Genomic DNA, 20,011 nt, shown 5'->3' with positions numbered 1-20,011 from the left:
GCCTCCTATCTGTTGGTCAGCCAATTTGAGCAGTCAAGACGACAGGGGTTCAGGTGACAAAGTGGTTCCCTTCATAGAATCCAGAAACTTGTCCACTTCAATTAAAGAGAGCCACCTGAAGCCATCAAAGATCATCCCCCATGACAGCCATGGAGCTTCCAGTTCACAGTCTGTATCAAACTTAGCAGAAAGATCACGGCGGAGCAATAAGACTTTATCCGCAAAAAAGCTCACTAATGCCTCATAGCCCAAATCCAATTTGCTATTATTATTTACTAATGTTTATGTTTTTATTGTTGTTAATGAACTGTTGTTTACTGCTCTGAGCTGCTAGGGAGGGTGGCAAATACATACATACATACATACATACATACATACATGCATGCATGCATGCATGCAATGCAATACAATACAATACAATACAATAATAATAATCCAATGTTGTCAATTTGCAATCAACTTACAACAACCCAGCAAGGGGCTTTCAAGGCAAGCTAGAAACAAAGGTGGCTTACCATTGCCTTAATTGACAGAGTCTTCCTTGGTGGTCTCCCATCCAAGCAAAGGCCCTGCTTAGCTCCTGAGATCTGATGGGATCAGGTTATGCCATGCTGCCTTTTCTCCTCCTTCCCTCCCCATCACTGTCCTACTGGTACCTAATTATTCAGCTGCCCAGAATTCTCCACAATCTAATTCTCTACTGCCTAATCAGTCAGTTTTGTTGTGTCCCTATTGTGCAGTGACACAAAACTGCATCGACATCAGCAGTTGCATTCTTTAAGCTGCAACATTTGCATGCAGGTGAAGCCCAATACTGTTTGCTCTGGCGTATGGACATAAAAAGCACTGAGAACAGTGCCGGGGCCAGCCAAGCCATCCTAAATTCCTTAAAGAGATGGTAAGCGATACTGTCATGGCCCTGTCTCCAGAGGGTGCCCCTGCACCAGCTCCCTTGGAGGAAGAAGTGGAGGAGCTGGAGCAAAGCGGCAGGTTGCTGCTTAGAGAGGCAAGTCCCGATAGGGAGCCACAACCAGGTCCCAGCCAGACAAGCACCATGCCCTCTGCACCAGCATTACCTCAGCCTGCAGCAACAACCCTGAACAGCCCAGACTCATCTCCAGAGCGCAGGAGGGAATGCAGGAGGACAACGTTGGCAACACGCAGGCAAAGTGCTCGGCTAAGACTAAAGCAACAGGCTAGGTTGGGCTCAGGTGGGACTCATTCATCGGAGGAAGGCTGAGTGCCAGGTGCAACCACTTGGTGTGACAGCTCAGCTTGTTCTTAAGCACAGCAGAAGTGCTTCTTAGTGTGGGTGCAATCTTGTGCACATGTCTACCCATTGCCTTGTCTGGTTTCCTGCTCACCGACACTTTCACAACTCCTTTTGTAGTAATTTCTGATGTCTCAGAAAAGGTGAGATTATCTGACATTCAAATGCAGCTTACCCTCCGTGAAATCGACCTCTCTTCTGCTCTTGCTGGATTCGGATGTTCTCCAGCCGAAGGGGGCTTGGAATGAAACCAATCTCACAGCCTTCTTTAACCAGTCTTCCTATCCACCAGTCATTATTATATTTCTGGAACAAAGACATAGTTCAATGGAACAATTCATTATATACTCCACCTCCCCTTTCCTGCTAGTTCCTTACACGCCATATGCCATTGGCCGTTTCCTTATGCAGCCCATACTGCACTCCAAAAGGATAATCCATCATGTATGACACACAAAGGCAAGAGAGCAGACAGCAACATCAGGGAAATTTCTAAGAGGTATAATGAAGGGAAAAGGTCAAAATAGGACATTATGTCCTTCATGAGCTTTGTCAACTCCAGTCACACAGAATCAATACAAAGACTAAGGTGAAGACCCTTCCCTCACATGTTATTTTTCTATCTGCAGTAAGATTTTGATGTGGGCATAGACAAGGCAGTGGACAACATGTTCTTCTGGTGCCATTTGCATGAAGTTCTTAGTACACATAAATTAACATCAATAAGTGCCTTTCACTTATTGCACACAGTTTCCAATTTACCTTAATTTCTCTCCATATTTCTCACCTTTATCCAGCATTTCTCAACCTTTCATATTTCTCACCTTTATCCAGCATTTCTCAACCTTTCTACTGCTGATAAATCCCTGAAACATTCTTTAGGCTCCAACAAAACCCAGAAGTGGCACAATCATGCAGAATATGGTTGGGAAGTATAGCTGTATACATGCCCACCTGGGGCCCCTGCCCTACCCACTCCCTCCAGGTCCATCATTGGCCATTTTGGAAAGGAGGGGTAGATCAACGACCATAAATGGCCATATCACCTGATAAATGTTAAACAACTTTTAAAAATATATAAAAATTAATTAACTCCCACCTATTCGGGAAACCCTTCCAGAGCCATCAAGAAACCTCCGGGTTTCACAAAGCTCTGGTTGAGAAAGCCTGATCTAGGTTGTAAGCAGATCTGAGACTATTACCTAACAGAGTTGTCTTCTATGGCTATACAAAAAGTCAAATCCAAAAAGATGTGACTTTGTATAGGACCCACAAAACCATTCAAATTCTCTCCCCCACACCCTAATCTGAGATTCTCCCCCTCTTTCCAATTTTCTTCCCTGGCTATAGTGAAAAGCAAAATTCACAAACAGCCAATAATTGTTGTCACTTAATCTGTTTAAAAATGCATAATACATTGTTCTATGGGTGACAGATGAGATGTCTTGAATGTGGAGACTCATCCATTCTTGCTGACATTTCAGCCTGTAGACAAAGTGACCTTGTTTGAAGTCCCAACTGGATGTGAAACAATCGAGTACATCTTCCACCCACCCTGCTATGCTTTTCTCTATTTTTTAAAAAATTGAAAGCAGCCTTAGAAGGCTGAGAGTTTTAGGGGTTGAATATGGAAGGAAGGATTTCTTCCTTTTTTTTCTGCAAAGGACAGTACATAAGTGTATAAGCCTATGTCTATTTCTGAGCAGGGAAACAGATATTTGGTGCTCTTCCAGAATAACTAATAGCCTATTAAAATAAGAGTGTCAACATTCCTAAATCAGAGCATTGAATTTAAAACAGGAAGGAAAAGAGCGGAAGAACATCTTTACCAGCTGCACCATTTTGCTGACAATAGGTCCCATCCGCCACTTCCATTTCAGGTATTTATAAAGTGTGGACATGACCCATGCCTTTGGCCACTAGCTGACAGGCTCTTGGCCCTTTGGCTCTTATATACCGCCCTGAGCCTTCGGGGAGGGTGGTATATAAATCTAAATAAATAAATTAATTAATTAATTAATTAACTCATGGCTCACAGCCCAGGCCTTCAGAGGAGCCAGCATATGAGTCCAGGACCAGCCAAATATATAGTTTTTTGTTGTGGAGCTGTTTTGTTGTTTATAGATTTATGAGTACAATGTCTTTTGGGAGGGTTGTAAGCCACTTTGGGTCCCCTTTGGGGAGACAAGCTGGGCATAAATGCTGAAATGAACAAACAAATACCTAAAAGTAGCTGATGTAGAATGATATGACAGGGATGTCAATCATTGTATGAAAGCCATAAACGCTGCATGGCTCCACACGTCATTCTGCCTATTTCAGCCACACCCACATTCTTGTGCTTCGTTCAACTACTGCATTCTTAACAAGATTTGGTGGAATATTCCTTTGACTGAATATCAGCCCAGATGGCACGTTCACGGGGAAAGAATTTCAGGCTCACTTAATATATAACCTCTTTGCCATCGAAGACTTTGATCAGGATGAATGACCTGGGATGCCACCCTCTCTAATCAAACACTATGCTCTGTGAAGTCCTGGCAGCTTTTCTGTTTCAGTTTTGTGTCCTGCATGGTTCAAAAGCTAACTTGTTCAGGCTCCAAGCCATTGGCAGGTAAGAGGAATAATTATATTGCGTTGTTACCTCTTTAATGTGTAGAAAATCCTTGGCATCAAAGGAGATGGCAGTGCTCGGTACAGGAACATCTTCATCCAGTGCACCACAGTAGCTCACATTAGTCTTAACAGCAAATGCTACTGGTTTTGACTGGGAACAAAAATACATTTATATTATACTTGGGAGTAGAGAGGAAACAGTAACAGGTTGCACAAGGGGTGGGATGGCGTTAGAACAAAAGGCGGTTATCTGGTTACCAGGCTATATATGTTCTACAATGGACTGTCAGTAGTTTTTGGAACAAAACTTTAGCCCTCCTCCCAACAGAGGCTGGTTCAGGACCTCTGTTTTGCTAGACCAGGTGGCCCTGTGAGAGCTCCCCCTATATCCTGCCTTAATGGGCTCAGCCACAAGCTATTCCTGGCACTATCATGAGAGCAGGGAACCAGCCGCTTCCATTGACTTGGGGGTGGTGTTCTTATGTGCTTACTATGCCTGGGAAAGGGGGCAGTGCCTGGACTCCTACTCCTTCCTCCAACTGCTTCCTTTCTCTTCTCCCCTCAGTCTTCCTCTATTGTGGCTGAAGCCCATTCTGCACATGTTGGATAATGCACTTTCTGGTTGCTTTTGCAGCTGTACTTTCCTGTGCAGAACAGCAACATCTACTTCTAAGGTGCACTGAAAGTGTATTATCAACATGTGCAGAATGGGCCTCATGGCTACTGACATCACTTTTGGCCTGGTTCCAGGGCTCCTTGAAGGCTGCAAAAATATTTGAGGGGCTCCTCCATGGTCAAAAGGTTGAAAAAGGCTGAGCTAGAGATTGAGGCTGCATTTGTAAAGTGGGGTTCTGCAAAACTAGCTGCCTGAAACCATGAAGCTGACCTTGCACAGGAATTAATATATGAGCAAGGTAGTCTCTGGCTGCTTCAGTAGCCACAATATGATTTTGAAGGCTTCTGTTCCCTCATCATTTCAGTTTAGAAACTGTGAATATCACCCAATAACTCTGTGTTTTAGTCACAACTAGGGCTGCCAGATCAAGGGTGGGGCACTCCTGAAGATTTTGGAGGGATGGTGGACTGTGAGGAGAATGGAGTTTGGGGAGGGGAGGAACTTCAATGGGGTATAACGACATTGAGTCCACCTTCTGAAGTAACCATTTTCTCCAGGGGAACTGATTCCTGTCACCTGGACCTCAGTTCGAATCCCAGGAGCTCTCCAGCCACCTTCTGGAGGCTGAAGCAATGAAAAAAAAGTCTGAGGGCAAAACAAGCAAAAAGTTACGCACATCACCACTGCCATAGAGAAATTTCTTCATAGGAGCTTAGGGAAGCTATGCCCAACATTGCTTTATAGTGCCATACAGATGTTAACAATTAAGATGGAAAGGATCTAAATTGATCCTAACTTTTGTAAACACCTAGAATCATAGAATAATAGAGTTGGAAGGGATCTCATGGGTCATCTAGTCCAACCCCCTGCACTATGCAGGACACTCACATCCCAATCGCTCATCTACTGTAACCTGCCACCCCTTTGCTTTCACAGAATCAGCCTCTCCGTCAGATGGCTATCTAGACTCTGCTTAAAAATTTCCTGTATGGCACTATAAAGAAATATTGAGCATAGTTTAAGGTGACCAGATTTTAACATTGGTAAAGCGGGACACCATTGACCGGGGGGGGGGGTGTTCTTGATTAAAAATTTGGTTCATACGGAGCAACAAAAAGTTTCACAGAATGCATAGAACGCAAAAATAGTATTGTAATAATATATATTTTTTAATTTCAACGTAAGTACATTTTGCCAGGTACCCCCAGATGTCCCTCCAAAAGTGGGACAATCTGGTCACATTAGCATAGTTTCCCTTAACATTGAAGAAATTCCCATGAAGAAATTTCTCTATGGAAGAGGTGTTGCTCTTTGCTTCCTTTGGCCTCCAACAATTTTTCCACTGCTTCAACCTTGTTTTTCTGTTTCCTCAACCTTCTGGAGATTGGCAACCCTACTGGCAACTGTGAGAATTGGCCCTACCAAAGCCCATTAGGGCCATTCGGAACTTACAGTCTGAGAAGGGTAACACAGAGGGAGGTGGAGGATTGTGCTCTCCAGTCACCCCTCCCCCACAGCTCATTCCATATCACTTGCAAACAAGTAAGTCTGGAATGTGAGATCAGCATTTGCCACTGAACTCAATAGTATGACCAAAGCTTGCACACATGCACTAAAAAATGTGCAGGTACTTACAAGCTATAGTGATGATTTGTAAGAGCTGGAGTGGGGCCAGAATATTTCTCTGTCTATACACTTTCACTCGCCCATGACTGTAACTTCAGAATACCCCATATCGCATTTGAATGGATACGCACGTGGTATGATTCACATGTACAAGCCATAACCGGACACTGCAGTAGCTTTTATGAATTTGTGAACCAACGCAAAGGGCATGTTCAAACCGCTGCAGTATTTGCCCAGAGAGTGGTAGAAAAACGGTCCAAAAAGATCTGGCATGTAATTTTGTATTTTTGTTATGAAAAGACTCCTATTTAACTCCCTCATAAAAAGATGCCTTTGTTGCTTGTCAAGCTCTTTCTGAAGCACAGCCACCATCCAAAACTGCAAATTCTAACACTGCTCTGATCTGCTAGCTTGTCAGGGAGTGCCAAGCAACTCTGGCATTGCTGAAGCTAAGTGGAACACATCTGGCTTGTGCCCCCATCTATGGGTGTCTGCTGTATATCAAGACATTCCACCAATTTAATGGAAATGTTCACCTCCAGGCAACAAGTTTAAGATGTCAGTGACCAAGATTGGTGCTTCAAATGGGTAGCCGTGTTGGTCTGAAGTAGCACAATAAAATCAGAGTCCAGTAGCACCTTTAAGACCAACAAAGATTTATTCAGGGCGTGAGCTTTTGAGTGCAAGCACTCTTCGTCAGAATGACGTCCTGAATAAACCTTTGTTGGTCTTAAAGGTGCTACTGGACTCTGATTTTATTGTGCAAGATCAGTGATTTATCTAACACAATGCTCTCATGCTACAGCCCATGCCACAACAAATAGGGATTTTCTGCATGTTTTGTTGTTGTTGGGTCTGCCCCCCTATTGTGTAAGTTATTAATAATAATGATGACGATGATGATACTAATACTACTACTAATAATAATAGCCCCCCCTTCACGGTTGGCTCAAGTCAGCTAGCAATAAATCCCGATTTCTGCATGCATTTCTGTGCCTTTTGTTTTCACTTTTTCTTTCTTTATCCCCATCCCCCAAGAATTTTCCATTCCTCTTCCAATTTTAAGTTGCCTTTTTCCTCATGTTTTCTGTCAGTTTTGTTTGTTGATCCATACCAACCCACCTCCAGTCGACTGAATGGACTGTCATAGTCACCTCCCCCCGCCCCAGACAAGTGATTTCTTTTTCCTTAAATGGCACAAAAATATCAATATATCACTGGAGCATTGTAATTATAGGTTTTATGAGGTTCTTTGAATTCCTGGCTTTCATTTTTTTTAAGTAAATCTCTAGTTCTATCCCTTAAGGAGATATAAGGGAAAAGGCATGTCTCCATGAGGGAATGTAAACGAGACTTACTTTTATATTAAAACAAAAGCTGAGAATTCAGAAAACTGCTTGGCCTACCATTACAATACTATATTGATATAAGAAGAATAAAAGTTGTTTTTTATACCCACTTTTCTCTACCAGGAGTCTTAAAGCGGCTTACATTCGCCTTCCCTTCCCTTTCCCCACAACATACACCCTGTGAGGTAGGTGAGGCTGAGAGAGCCCTGATATTAGTGCTTGGTCAGAAGAGTTCTATCAGGCTGTGATGAGCCCAAGGTCACCCAGCTGGCTGCATTTGGAGAAGGAGTGGGGAATCAAACCCAGCTTGCCAGATTAGAAGCTGCCATTCTTAACCACTACACCAAGAAGAAGAAGAGGTTTTTAAAATATCAAATGGAATCCCAAAGCAGCTAACATATATTGAAATGTTAGTGCTTTAAAAATATCAATATAAAATGTGCAAAAATTAAGGGGGAAGGTGCTGTGATGCCATGGTGATGCCTTGAAAATGCTGGTTATTTAAAGAAGAAAATAGACTCTCCACAACTGTGAAAATGCAGAAGGCAAACATACAGAAAAACCATGCCCAAGCCCAATGCAATACTTCTGAATTTACTCCCAAGAAAATCAGGAATAATTCAAGCATGCAGAAAGCCCTGAGTGTACTATTGGTCTTCTTATCAGGTTTTAAGGCTAAGGAAAATCATGTCCATTGTTACCAACTTGTATGATAGCCACAGATCTTATTCTCTGTACATTTATTTGTAGCTTTCATGAACTGCTTTGAAGCAACTGCCCCATGCTGAATGACAAAATTCCTCAAATTGGTATGAGCCAAAAGGACTTTCCAACCAACTCTTCTTCTTCTTTTGTGAAGTGGTCCATAAATGAGGAGCCATTTTGTTCCATTGGCCAAGACAACTGTCCACATTGATTCAAAGGATGTATGCAGTATATAAACCTTCCCACATTTATGTGGCTTCTCTTCCCTATGCATACATAGTTTTCCCCTAGTGTAAACATGGAGCATTGTTGTAAAATATCATGGTTCTCTCTGCCTGACACTGTATCACAATTAACTGACTTTTTCTTCATGCTGTTGCTGTGAAGGGCGGCCCTCCTTTTGATTGCAGTTTACTTGAAATAGACAAGACTCTGTACTGGAATCTTAATCCCACATTGGATTTGTGTACATAGACTGACTTTCTTGCCTCCCTCCACCCTCCATTGCTACTCTTGGAGAACAGTGAATAGCTTGGGGGGGGGGGTCAGATGTTTGCAGCAGGAAGGAGGATGTAGAAATCTTTTGTAGGATCCAACCCCTTACCTGGGAAAAACACATTTCAGAAATGTCTGCTGGCATGTTAATAATGGAACATGCCATCGTCTCTCAATAAATACAAGGAGATCTCCATCAGCAAAGGTAGTTACTAGTTTCGTATTCAAACATAGCTTGACAGACCTTCCATCTGATCCCCCATCCCTTTGATCATCTTCCTTCTAGAAAGGAAAAGAAAAGGGGGCACCTTTGCTCTTTCAAGCTGAATAGCGGCTTGCTGTTCTCTCTCCTGGCGGATTGCTTCCCTGTCTTCTTCCAGAGACACATCAGAATCTGATGGCCTGCTTGTGTATGAATCTGCTGATCCCTGGAAAGAAAAGTCAATTATTAACAAAACTGATGGATCAAGTATAGAAAGAAGCCAAGTATGCTCAAGCAATGTTATAGATTAGTTTTTCTCTTTGAGCTTCATTCATTGTTTCAAATATGATCTTTTCCCCCTTGACTTTTTAGGGCTGGTTTTTTTTTTCCTCTTTTTATTTTAAGAAGCAAGTTCAACAGAGGGAAAAAAAACCTCTTTTAGAAAGAGTGGGTCTGGTTATTTCCCTTTATATATATGCATCATAAACTTAGCAACATTCGACCCCATGAAGCAATTTATTACCGGATTGAAATTTTCTTAGATAGCCTTTGAATCAAGATAATCCCTCCATCAAAATGACATCAAATTCACTGAATCAAATTTATATCATAATTTAAATCAACATTTTACTGAATCAAGTTTAATCAGAGTATAACACGGCTCAGTAAAATCCACGCCTCCAAGCAAATTCTACTACTCAATATACTTGTTCACTTAGTGGGAACAGTAAAGGGCACCCAGACCTGCCTTCTCCATATACAGGCAACAAAATGCTTATTCGGTATAGGAACAATTTCACAACCACATAATCAAACAAAAATCCCAAGAAGTAGAGTCAGCACCACCAGATACTCTAATCCAGTGGTCCCCAACCTTTTTATCACTGGGGACTACTCAACGCCTTTTACTGAGGCCCGGTGGGGGGGGGTAGTTTACTCCTCTACTCTCAACCACCGCCCTAACACTCTCTGATCGCTATGGTAATGTTTAAACATCCCTTCAAAATAAGATACAGACACGCCACAACAATGAAGTGTGTTGTAAAGGGCTGGGGGGGGGGATGAAGTAAAGGACCGGGAGGGGGGGAGAAGGCATCCTTCGGGGCCCACCTCCAATTAGTCGAAGGACCACATGTGGTCCACGGCCCACAGGTTGGGGATCGCTACTCTAATCAGTCTGACCACCCCACCCCCAAAAAGAAAAAGAAAGATAATCAGGATGGCCAGTTCTGGGTTGGGAAACACCTGGCAACTTTGGAGGTGGAGCTGGGAGCGGGTGGGACTAGGGGTGGGGAGGGACCACAGTGGAGCATAATGCTATGGAGTCCACCCTCCAGCCATTTTCTCCAGAGGGACTGATCTCTGTTGCCTGTAGATGAGCTATAATTCCAGGGGATGCCCAGGTCCCACCAGAGGACTGGCATCTCTGATGGACTGAATCCTTACCCAAGCAACTTCTTGGGCAGTACCATGAAGAGGGAAGGCTTGCTCCAGGCTCCCTGTGATACAGAAGGCTGCAATCAATATAGCTGATGCTCATCGCCTCTTCCTAGGTTACCTCTGCCCCCATCCAAGCCAAACCCCTACAACGGCGGCAGCATCTCACACATTTGTAGCCATTCTTACACTGAGTGTGACCAAAAGGAATAAAACAGAAAAATATATATTTACTTCATTTCTACTCTGCCTTTTCTCCTCATTGGCAACTCAAAGCACCTTATGGAGTTCTCCTCTCCTGCATTTTATCCTCACAATGACCCAGTGAGGTAAGCTAGGCTGAGAGTGTGACTGGTCTAAAGTCATCCAGCTAGCTTCCTTGGAAGGCTGGGGATTGGAGCCTGAGATTCCTGGGTCCTAGTCGGACACTACCATGACAACACACTGGCTCAACAGATGTTTTAAAAGCCCATTTGCAATTATTCTTTCTGTCATTTTGATAAGCAGTGTTATGTTTATTCCATGGCAAAGCAATAAAAGTGGGTTGTTTTAAAGCAGTTGACTAACTGGGCCTCAGCAGTTCTGCAAAAGAGATGCCAAAAAGGTGTCAACAGTATAATGTTCACAAAGGCATCAACTTTCATGGCATCACACTACCATTTTAGCTAGGTTAGAAAAGAATCTCACTACGTTCAAGGTAGCTTTGTGGAGCCTCAGAATTCAGAATGCTGCCTCTGGGATTTCTCATTTTCCAATGCTCCACCAACTACAAGGAGCAAGAAGGTTTGTAGTTAAGGAAAGCTTGAAGAGTAAAGCATACTATGCTGACAACTAAGAATGACTCTGACAAAAAAATGTTTTAAATTTTTGAAAAAAAAAACTGTTGTCAAGCTGAATTAGAATTATTTCAGGATGTCCCTAATTGTGACAAGTTTCAGCACAAATGAAAAACACTTTTTGGAAAAACTGATGCTTAAGTCCTAAAATTATGCAAAGAAGAAGATCACATCTCTATATCAAGTGCACTTCTCTCTTGTCTTTCCTAGAAAGGAACTCAGAATAGCACACATGGTTTTCCTTTTTCTGCTCATAAAATTCTTGTGGCTTGCGAGGCATGGCATGGCAATCAGCAAGAATCTTGGGAAGGGAAAATGGGAGGTCATTGTTGGTTGATGACATCTCATTACTGTGGCAACCCACAGCCAGAAAGATTCAATCGTACTCTGCTCAACATGTTGGGGACCCTGAAACTAAAACAAAAGACCAAATGGAGTCAACATATAGCCTCTCTAGGAAACATTGGAAACTCTATGGTAAAGCCAAAGAGTATATATCTTTTTTCAAATATATATATTTGAAAAAGATCATAGTGTGATGTCACTTCCTTGGAAAACTTAGAAACAACATCAGTGCACCCTAGGAATTGGTGAAAATCTGTGGTTTTCTATTGTAATTTTTCTTCTAAAAGGTACAGGAACAGCAGTGGGAAGCAAGAGCTGGGAAATGTGAAAGCCATTGTTCTTCCAGGAAATTGGGAAACTTAAGATAGAGTTACTGGTCCAAAGTCACCAAGTGAGTTTCCATTGTGGAATAAGGGTTTGAACTCCCTTTGTCAGATAACACCATGTTAGATACTGGCTGATTGACACATGAACTTCTGGCAACTGCTGTATACAATGGGACTATGACATCTTGTGATTTTGATGTGATGCCCCTGTTGATACAGCCCAAAATGGCATTTGCCTTTTTTACCGCTGCATCACACTGCCTGCTCATGTTTAGTTTACAATCCACAAGTACCCCAAGGTCTCATTCACAATTTTTTTTAATAGACTTATTTGTTTAAATGCCTATCCGAATCTTCATAGAGGCACATGTGGGGGTTGGTTGGGGACAGTGGTAGGCAGGCCAAACCGCACAAGACTGAAGTGCCTTGCTCTCTCTTCTCGCGTTTCTAGCAGTGAGTGAGGAGTATAAGATGCACGAAAAGGGCCCAGGAACATTCGAGACAGCTCGAGAAGTGTGGAGTGCCAGTGAGTCACTATTATTTCTCACACTTTGCCATATAGCAGGCTTCACACAATAATGCCCAATGTGCGGAAAAGCCCCTGGTATTCCTTGGTGGGATCCCATCAAAATACTGACCAAGACCAGCCCTGATTAGCTACCACAATCTGATGAGATAAGGCTATCTTGGTCTATCCGTGTCAGAACAGAAAAAATATACAGAAGCTTAGATTTGACAAAAGCAGGACATTATATAAATCAGGAATGAGAACTGAAACATGAGGTCAGAGGACACAGTGATCTCCTCTATCTTGTATTTCTTCTTCGAAGAACAAGCATACCCAGGAAGTCAAGTTAAATGTAGAGAAGAATGAGCTAGAGGCAAGTCTGATATGAGGGTTCTCTGGTAGATGTTGGAGGCAGGATATCCTCTCCCCATTGCTGCTCCATTAGCCAGTGGGATAAAAATGAGGCAAAAAAAATCTCCACCGATACATCATTAGAAAACTTCCAGAGCAAACTTGTGAGTAATGCCATGCCTCTTCAGAAATCACCAGCAATATATCCAGCAAATTCTAGAGAGGGAAGGTATCACTTCTGGAATTTCTGTGACATAACACCATGACAAAACACTGACATGCTGATGGTACTTCCCCACACATCCCGGTTGCCAGCTGTTGGGGAGACAGCTGTTGATGGGCAGAATTTAAGAAAGAACTGGCAGCAGCAGTCCCAAAGATGATTGGGCAACTCAGAGAAGAGGAAGAGAGAGGATTAATTCTAATGTCCCATACAAAGCATATCAAAAATCTGGGACATCATTTTTTAAAATTTATTATACAGATAATATGTGAGGAAGGCTTGCCAGCTTGAGTATCTCTAAACCAGTGGTCCCCAACCGTGGTCTGTGGATCATTCGGTACCGGGCCGTGGCTCCTCCTCGTCCTCCTCCCCAGCTGCTGCCTCGGGGGCTGCCCTGCCACTCTGCCGCTGGCTCACCTTTGGTGCTCTCCAGCGGCCACCATGGCTGGGGCTCCCCCTTGGCGTGGCACTGCACAGCTGCTACTGGCAGCGCCCCCCCCCCAGCAGGCGGCATGAAGTCAGGGGCACCGGTGAGAAAGCAAGCAGAGCAGGGGCTCAGGTGGTGGCGATATCCCTTGGCAAAAGACTACCCCCCCCCCGGGCCTCAGTAAAATTGTCGAGCGTTGACCGGTCCCAAGTGATAAAAAGGTTGGGGACCACTGCTCTAAACAACCACCACTGTGAGGAATGCTTCAGGGTTAGTATGCTGACTCTCCATAAGCAATCTGGTGGTGAGCCATTTTCCCGCAGTGTGGCTCCTGTCTCAAATGTGTAACCACAATTTTTGGTAGTGTGAATTCATATTGAATTTTTGGTAGTGGGACTTCATATTGAATTCATATTGAATTCCCATTACAACTAACATTTTTGAATAGGCTACAGGTTTTATTCAGTCACATGTGTATTAAACATATGAAAGGTTGTTTTTAAAGCTATATAGCTGTATCCCCTTCTTTATTATGTGTATATATCACATTATCTGTATCAACAGAACAGACACGTTCTATAAAACTGTCATATTCCAGATAAGAGCTTTGGGATAGGGGTGGTGGAAAGAAGGAGAGAAAAGTTTGTGCTTAAACTAACAAGGCTCTGTAATTGTGACTATAAGACCAAATGGGTTCCAAAGATAACAGTCCATTAATTAACGTCCATAAAGCACTTTGAAGATGTAAAGGCCTATAAAAATGCCAGGGATTATTGCTACTATTTTACCAGTTACCTACACTCAATGGCAGCCAAAAGAAAAATTACAACCGGAAGATAATAAATCAAAGGGCATAATAAACATGTACAATATAGAGTTGAAGAACTCTGGCTTGCTTCCTAGCTACCATTACACTACAGATCCTTTCGGTTTTCAATCCTTTCCAGTCTGGTTTCTGTCCTAGCCACAGGGTTGAAACGGCTCCAGTCGCCCTGATGGATGACCTTCATGGCCAACTGGACCGAGGTGGGTCGGCGCTGCTCGTGTTCCCAGACCTCACGGCAACATTTGATATTATTATTATTATTATTATTATTATTATTATTATTATTATTATTGTTATGTTTATTATGTTTATCTATTATTTATTACAATCACATAAAATCCCCCCAAAACCCCTAAAACAGTAAAAATTAATACAAATAAAATAGCCTATCGACCAAGAGTTGTGGCGAAAAAACTCATCCTAGACTAAGTCCCAGATCCCATCTAAAAAGGGAGGTGGAGGGGCACTGATGGAGCTTGCTACCGCCATTTTATGAGGGGAGGCATGATCTCCTTGTTGCCCAGCCTCAACCATAGACCTGGCCGAAGAGCTCCGTCTTACAAGCCCTCTGGAATGCTGGAAGTTCCCACATGGCCTGCAGCTCTTCCGGGAGCTCATTCCACCAGGTCGGGGCCAGGACCAAAAAGGCCCTGGCCCTGGTCGAGGCCAGGCGAGCTTCCCTGGGGCCAGGGACGACCAAAAGGTTAGCACCCACAGAGCGTAAAGCCCTGCGGAGGGCATAGGGCGACAGGCACTCCCACATATACACTGGGCCCAGACCACGGATGGCCTTCAAGGTCAAAACCAGAATCTTGAACCTGATCTGGAAAATAACTGGCAGTCAATGCAGCTGCTTCAGCACTGGCTGGATGTGGGTCCTCCAAGATGTACCTGTGAGGACCGTAGCAGTTGCGTTTTGGACCAGCTGTACTCTCTGGATCAAGCCCAAAGGCAATATGGTAGACCACGAGCTTCTTATTCACCACTTCACCAACACTGGAATATGGGAGACAGCCCTTCATTGGCTGAACTCCTTCCTCCAGGGTTGCGTTCAGAGGATCACTGTGGACGATAAGCAAAGGCGTCGCTGTCAACTCCCTTTTGGAGCATCACAGGGTGCAGTGCTATCCTCCACGTTAATTAACGTAAGATGACACCCAACTCTCCAAATCCCTGGACCAGTTGAGCAAGATGGCGCATGAATTAATTTGGACCTGGGTGCCATCAATATACAGATGACACCCAACTCTGCCTCCCGAAGGTTAGAGGGGTGTAACTAACCATAAGAAAGGCGGGAAAGCAGAAGTTGCATTTAAAGTGGTGTGGTCCCTTTAAAATTTAAAGAGTTCGACTTGGCAGCCATGATTCCTGCTTCCCCACCTTTCCCAGGGCCTGGGGGAATGTGGGTGTAAGTTACACCCCTCACACTTCCAGGGTAGCTCAGGGAGGATCTTGCCTTACTCCCCTCCAGGTTTCAAGAAGATTGGACCAGGGGTCCAATCCTAGGGGCTCCCAAAAGGGTGCACCCCCATCTCTACATTATATCCAATGGAGAGTCTGTCCCATTGGATATAATGGGGCAGATGGGGGCACCTCTTTTTGAGCTCTTAGGATTGGACCCCTTTGTCTAATCTTTTTGAAAATTGGAGGGGAGTCAGGGAAGACCCTCCCTGAGCCACCTTGGAAGTGTGAGGGGTGTAACTTACACCCACATTCCCCCAGGCCCCGGGAAAGGTGGGGAGGCAGGGATTCCAATGAAAGTCAATGGCGCCGAGGCCAAGGTGGTCCCGGTACTTAGGGTCCTACATCTTCAGCTTCTCTGGTTTCACCCACAGAGGCTAATTACTGTGTATAACTGTTTGGAGCCACAAACTCAGGACTTTTGAAGGCACTGCAATTATGTCTCTTCCAGCCTGTCACTACCATGAGTGTTCATTTTGTCAAACAGACATTTCACACCTCTTCCCATAATATCTTCATTTCTCCACAGAGACAATCTGGCTTGCTGTGTTTAATCCTTGCCATCTGTACCCTGAAAGTGTGGTACCATCTTACATGTGCAGTACATAGCATGCAGAACATAGTATATAGAACTACAAGGGAAAAAACAGGGATCTTTCCTGGGTGGCACTCAGCACACTTCTGCTTTACTTGAGAGCTTCCCTACAGTTCTGTACACCTTCCGCTGTGTGTGTGTGTGGGGGGGGGGGGTCCTGCCTCCCACCCAGACATTTTCCTGTGCTGAAACACAGCATTTTGCTATTCTACATATACTATTCTGTTCAAAAGGAACAACAAACACACACAGATAAACATTTGGCATGGTAAACAGCTGCGAGGGTGGGGATGGAACAAGAGCCCTTCCTAACCCTGGCAGTAGCATTCCAAGCCCAAAAGGGTTCTGCTTTATTCCCGAATACGCTGAAACTGTGGGGAATGTGGACCCAACTCTTTGGCCCTTAGCCTGGCAATCTTACCACTATACTACATGAACATGTCTTTTCAGTGATATTTGCAAGCATGTAGTACAATCGTCCTCAAACACTGAATGTAGGGCTCCCTTCTAAATTTAAGATGCTCCTCTTCAGGACCCACTTGCAAAGAAATTCATCACTTGTTTCCTCTTAGACATGAAACAATGGAATTGCAAGTCAGATAACATGGAATGATTTTTTTCTATTCATAATTAGCATCCATAAATTCATAGCAAAACGGAGCAGAAGGCCTGATTTCACAGCCATTTCAGACCCTGTGTAATGGAAAGCCCACATTTGCCATCAAGCAAACCTCCTTTCTCTGATCACCCAGTTCCTTCACCTCCCTCTTGACCATCCTACCAAGAAATCCATGATCCCCCTTTGGGGTTCAAGAACATCTGGGCACAGAAATGTTCCAACTAAGGGTGGGGACGGGGAGATGACAAATATGTGAATATGCCAAGGTATGTACACTTGATGTAATATGGGTATGATTTTTATATAGTATTCATTTTTTTATGTTGAAGCATATCTTATGCCATTTGTGGGGGGCTGGAGAGAAACAGAAACGACTACAGACATGAAGTGTCTGTCCCACCCCCGCCCCCCATTCTTCTCACCCAGTGTCTGTATTGGAGGAAGACAGCAAGGAAGAAGACAAGGATGACTATGACAAGGAGAAGGAGGAGACCAAAGGAGGAGAGCTTGATGAGGTGAGTGAGAGTGCCCGCCCCCACTCACCTGCACTCCTGGGAGCAGGGCCAGACATGGAAGAGGGGGGGCGGAGTGAGCAGGACTCAGTGCTGGGCCCGGCCAGCTGCCACCCATCTTCTGCACTCGGCCCCACCAGCAGGAATGGGCATGGAAGACAGGTGGCTGAGGGAGCTGTCCATGCCTGGCACTGAGCCCCACTCGCTCCGCCACCACTGCCTCCATTGCCCGTCTTCCACACCTATTCCTCCTGCACCCCCTGGTGGTGGGGCCGGGCGTGGAAGACAGGCAGTGTAGCAAATAGGGATCAGTGTTGGGCCTGGACAGTCCAACCCCATTGCCAGGAGTATGGATGAGTGGAGGAAACTCTGGCTTACCTCGTCAAGCTTTCTTCCTTCGGTCTCCTCCTTGTTATCACAGGGGTCCTTGTCTTCTTCCTTGCCCTCTTCCTCCAACACAGAGACCTCTCCACCATCAGCACCCTCCATCTGGCTATCTGATGGCCTGTCCTCTCACCTCTGTTTCGCTAGCTAGGCCATGCTGCTGCCTCCCTCCACTTCTATGCCTGGCCCCGTTTGAGGCCGAGAGTCCCTCCTTGCTTCATGCCAGAACGAAGCAGCTGTGGGGATGGTGGTGGCCCCTGGCATAGCAGCCACCAGAGAGAATCAGATTGTCCCAGATTATGTATTTCCACACAATCTGTGACGATCCGATTGTTCAAAGAAATATTCTCAATCCCCCAAAGTATTCCCTCTGCCCCCTTAAATTTAGAAGTTCAAGTGTTTTTTTCCTCTCTGCCCGAAGGCAAAAAGCACACAAAGAACCTTTTCACGTTGCTGTAGAAAGGCAGCGGCCATGTGCTGAGATCAGCTATTCAGTATTCTCTTGAAAGGCAGCATTTCTATGCCAAATGCTCATCTAGAAAACAGTGTCAGCTACAGATTTTTACACACGCCTGATAAACAAAAGCCTTCTAAGCTAAATCAAATTGAAACACAATGATTTTGATTTCCAGGTTCCTGTGTAATCTTTTTTAGCCTTGTAAATCAGAATGGGCGCAAATCAGGAAAGTCTCGTCCCTCTGTTGAGCTGAAGTTCTGGAAGTTTGGGACATTGTACGGCAGCCCCCCAGGGTCCTAGAAACTTCAAAATAGCAAGGCATCTTTAGTTATGGATCCCCAAACAAGGTGTCCCTCAGGAAAGTACTTTTCAGGGAGATCTCAAGCGTGGGTTCTGGAATGTATAGAACAGGCTGGAACAAAGGGGTGGACCCCCACTCACCTGGAACAACAGAGGAAGGGAAAATATGGAAGAACCTACCAAACCTGAGCCTTCGGGGAGGGCGGTATATAAATCTAAATAAATAAATAAACTAGGCACCTGGTCATACTTGTGCAGCCTATCAGTGTTAGCTTGCGTAGCCTTGACAACAGAGCAAGAGGCCATGGGTTTTGAGCCCTGGGTGGGACAAGGGGGGCAATTTCATCTGTGCCAACACGTGAAGGAGGCCCAAAGGAAAAGGTAGGTGACCAGTCACCAATCACTCAACTGCAGGGTGAGTGTAAAGCAATGTTATGAATTTGACTTCACCCCATATTGTCCGCCTCCTGGAAAGGAACCCCAGAGAGTCCTGGTCCCACGTGCCCCCCTCCCCCCAAGTCTGTCTCTTGGCAGCCAAGCAGGAAAGGACACAGCCCATGACATGTGGAACCACTGCTGAATGATGGATACCTCGGAACTGGATTGGATTAGCCCTGACTGCAGTCACCTTTATTTATTTCATATAATTATTTATTGGGTTTTTATACTGTCCATAACCCGGCTCTGAGCGACATACAATATGGTATACTTCCTCTGACAGAGTGCTTGCACTCGAAAGCTCACGCCCTGAATAAATCTTTGTTAGTCTTAAAGGTGCTACTGGACTCTGATTTTATTGCACCAAGGAAAGAGACATTAGAAAAATTCCACTAAACAAACATGCTAGGTGAAAGCAGAATTCGATTCCAGTCTTTCCACCCTTTGCAGCAAACAAACAAACACCGACTTGCATCACGGAGGATCCCAGAGCAAAGCAAAGGCACTCTTTGAACGACGTACTCTTTGACCTAACACCACTTTTCCTCCGTGAACTCAAAAAGTGATATCAAAACTCTTTCTGTAAGAACCAAATTTAAAAGCATTGAGTCCATTAAAATACCTGACAGCAAAGAGTCATGCTGAGAGAAGTGGGTTTTTTTTCATTTCTGGGATTGTACACAATTATAGAAAGAAAGATGCCTATTATTAGCATTCAGCGCAAACCCCAAGCAGATTTATTTCATGGGAACTTCCGCTTTTTTCCTATTGAAATGTGCTCATTCATGACTGAAACGGGCACTTAAACTCTTTCATTTCTTGTACAGCTGGCTAATTCCCCCAGCTGTCAGTTGACAAGAGAAGAATGTTAAACTAATATCAAGGAAGGGTTTCAGGAATTATATACTGTATACTTTAATGACTTGCAGGGATTATGTTATTATTTATCACCACAGCATACCTCAGCTAGCTTCAAGTAGCATCAACAGAAGATCTTGGAAGAGTTGGCTTTTTCAAACCTTCTCTTTCTCCCAGCAACCACCTGTTGAAAAATAAAGTGCCAACCCGCCTGAAAAATAAAGTGCCA

General features: G+C 44.2%; 1 protein-coding gene across 6 annotated transcripts in view; it reads right to left on the bottom strand.

The window, feature by feature from the left end:
* CACNB4 (calcium voltage-gated channel auxiliary subunit beta 4) overlaps nucleotides 1-20,011 on the bottom strand; it is a 225,686-nt gene that overhangs the window by 55,995 nt on the left and 149,680 nt on the right. For 5 of the 6 annotated variants that reach the window (XR_013228081.1, XM_077320034.1, XM_077320039.1 and 2 more), the window contains 3 exons: nucleotides 8,986-9,105; nucleotides 3,915-4,037; nucleotides 1,446-1,576 (listed from right to left, as the gene is read on the bottom strand). Coding sequence is in view for 5 of the 6 variants with exons in the window: in XM_077320034.1 (XP_077176149.1) it covers nucleotides 1,446-1,576; nucleotides 3,915-4,037; nucleotides 8,986-9,105 (374 nt within the window). In the remaining variant the exon portion in view is untranslated. Of the gene's footprint in view, nucleotides 1-1,445; nucleotides 1,577-3,914; nucleotides 4,038-8,985; nucleotides 9,106-17,723; nucleotides 17,843-20,011 lie in introns of those variants that run through there. The other variant, XM_077320036.1, reaches the window with a different exon arrangement.

The sequence above is a fragment of the Paroedura picta genome, chromosome 2 (assembly GCF_049243985.1).
Source record: "Paroedura picta isolate Pp20150507F chromosome 2, Ppicta_v3.0, whole genome shotgun sequence".
Classification (NCBI taxonomy): Eukaryota; Metazoa; Chordata; class Lepidosauria; order Squamata; family Gekkonidae; genus Paroedura; species Paroedura picta.
The sequence above is the reverse complement of the archived record's forward strand: the minus strand, read 5'-3'. Positions and strand labels throughout refer to the sequence as shown.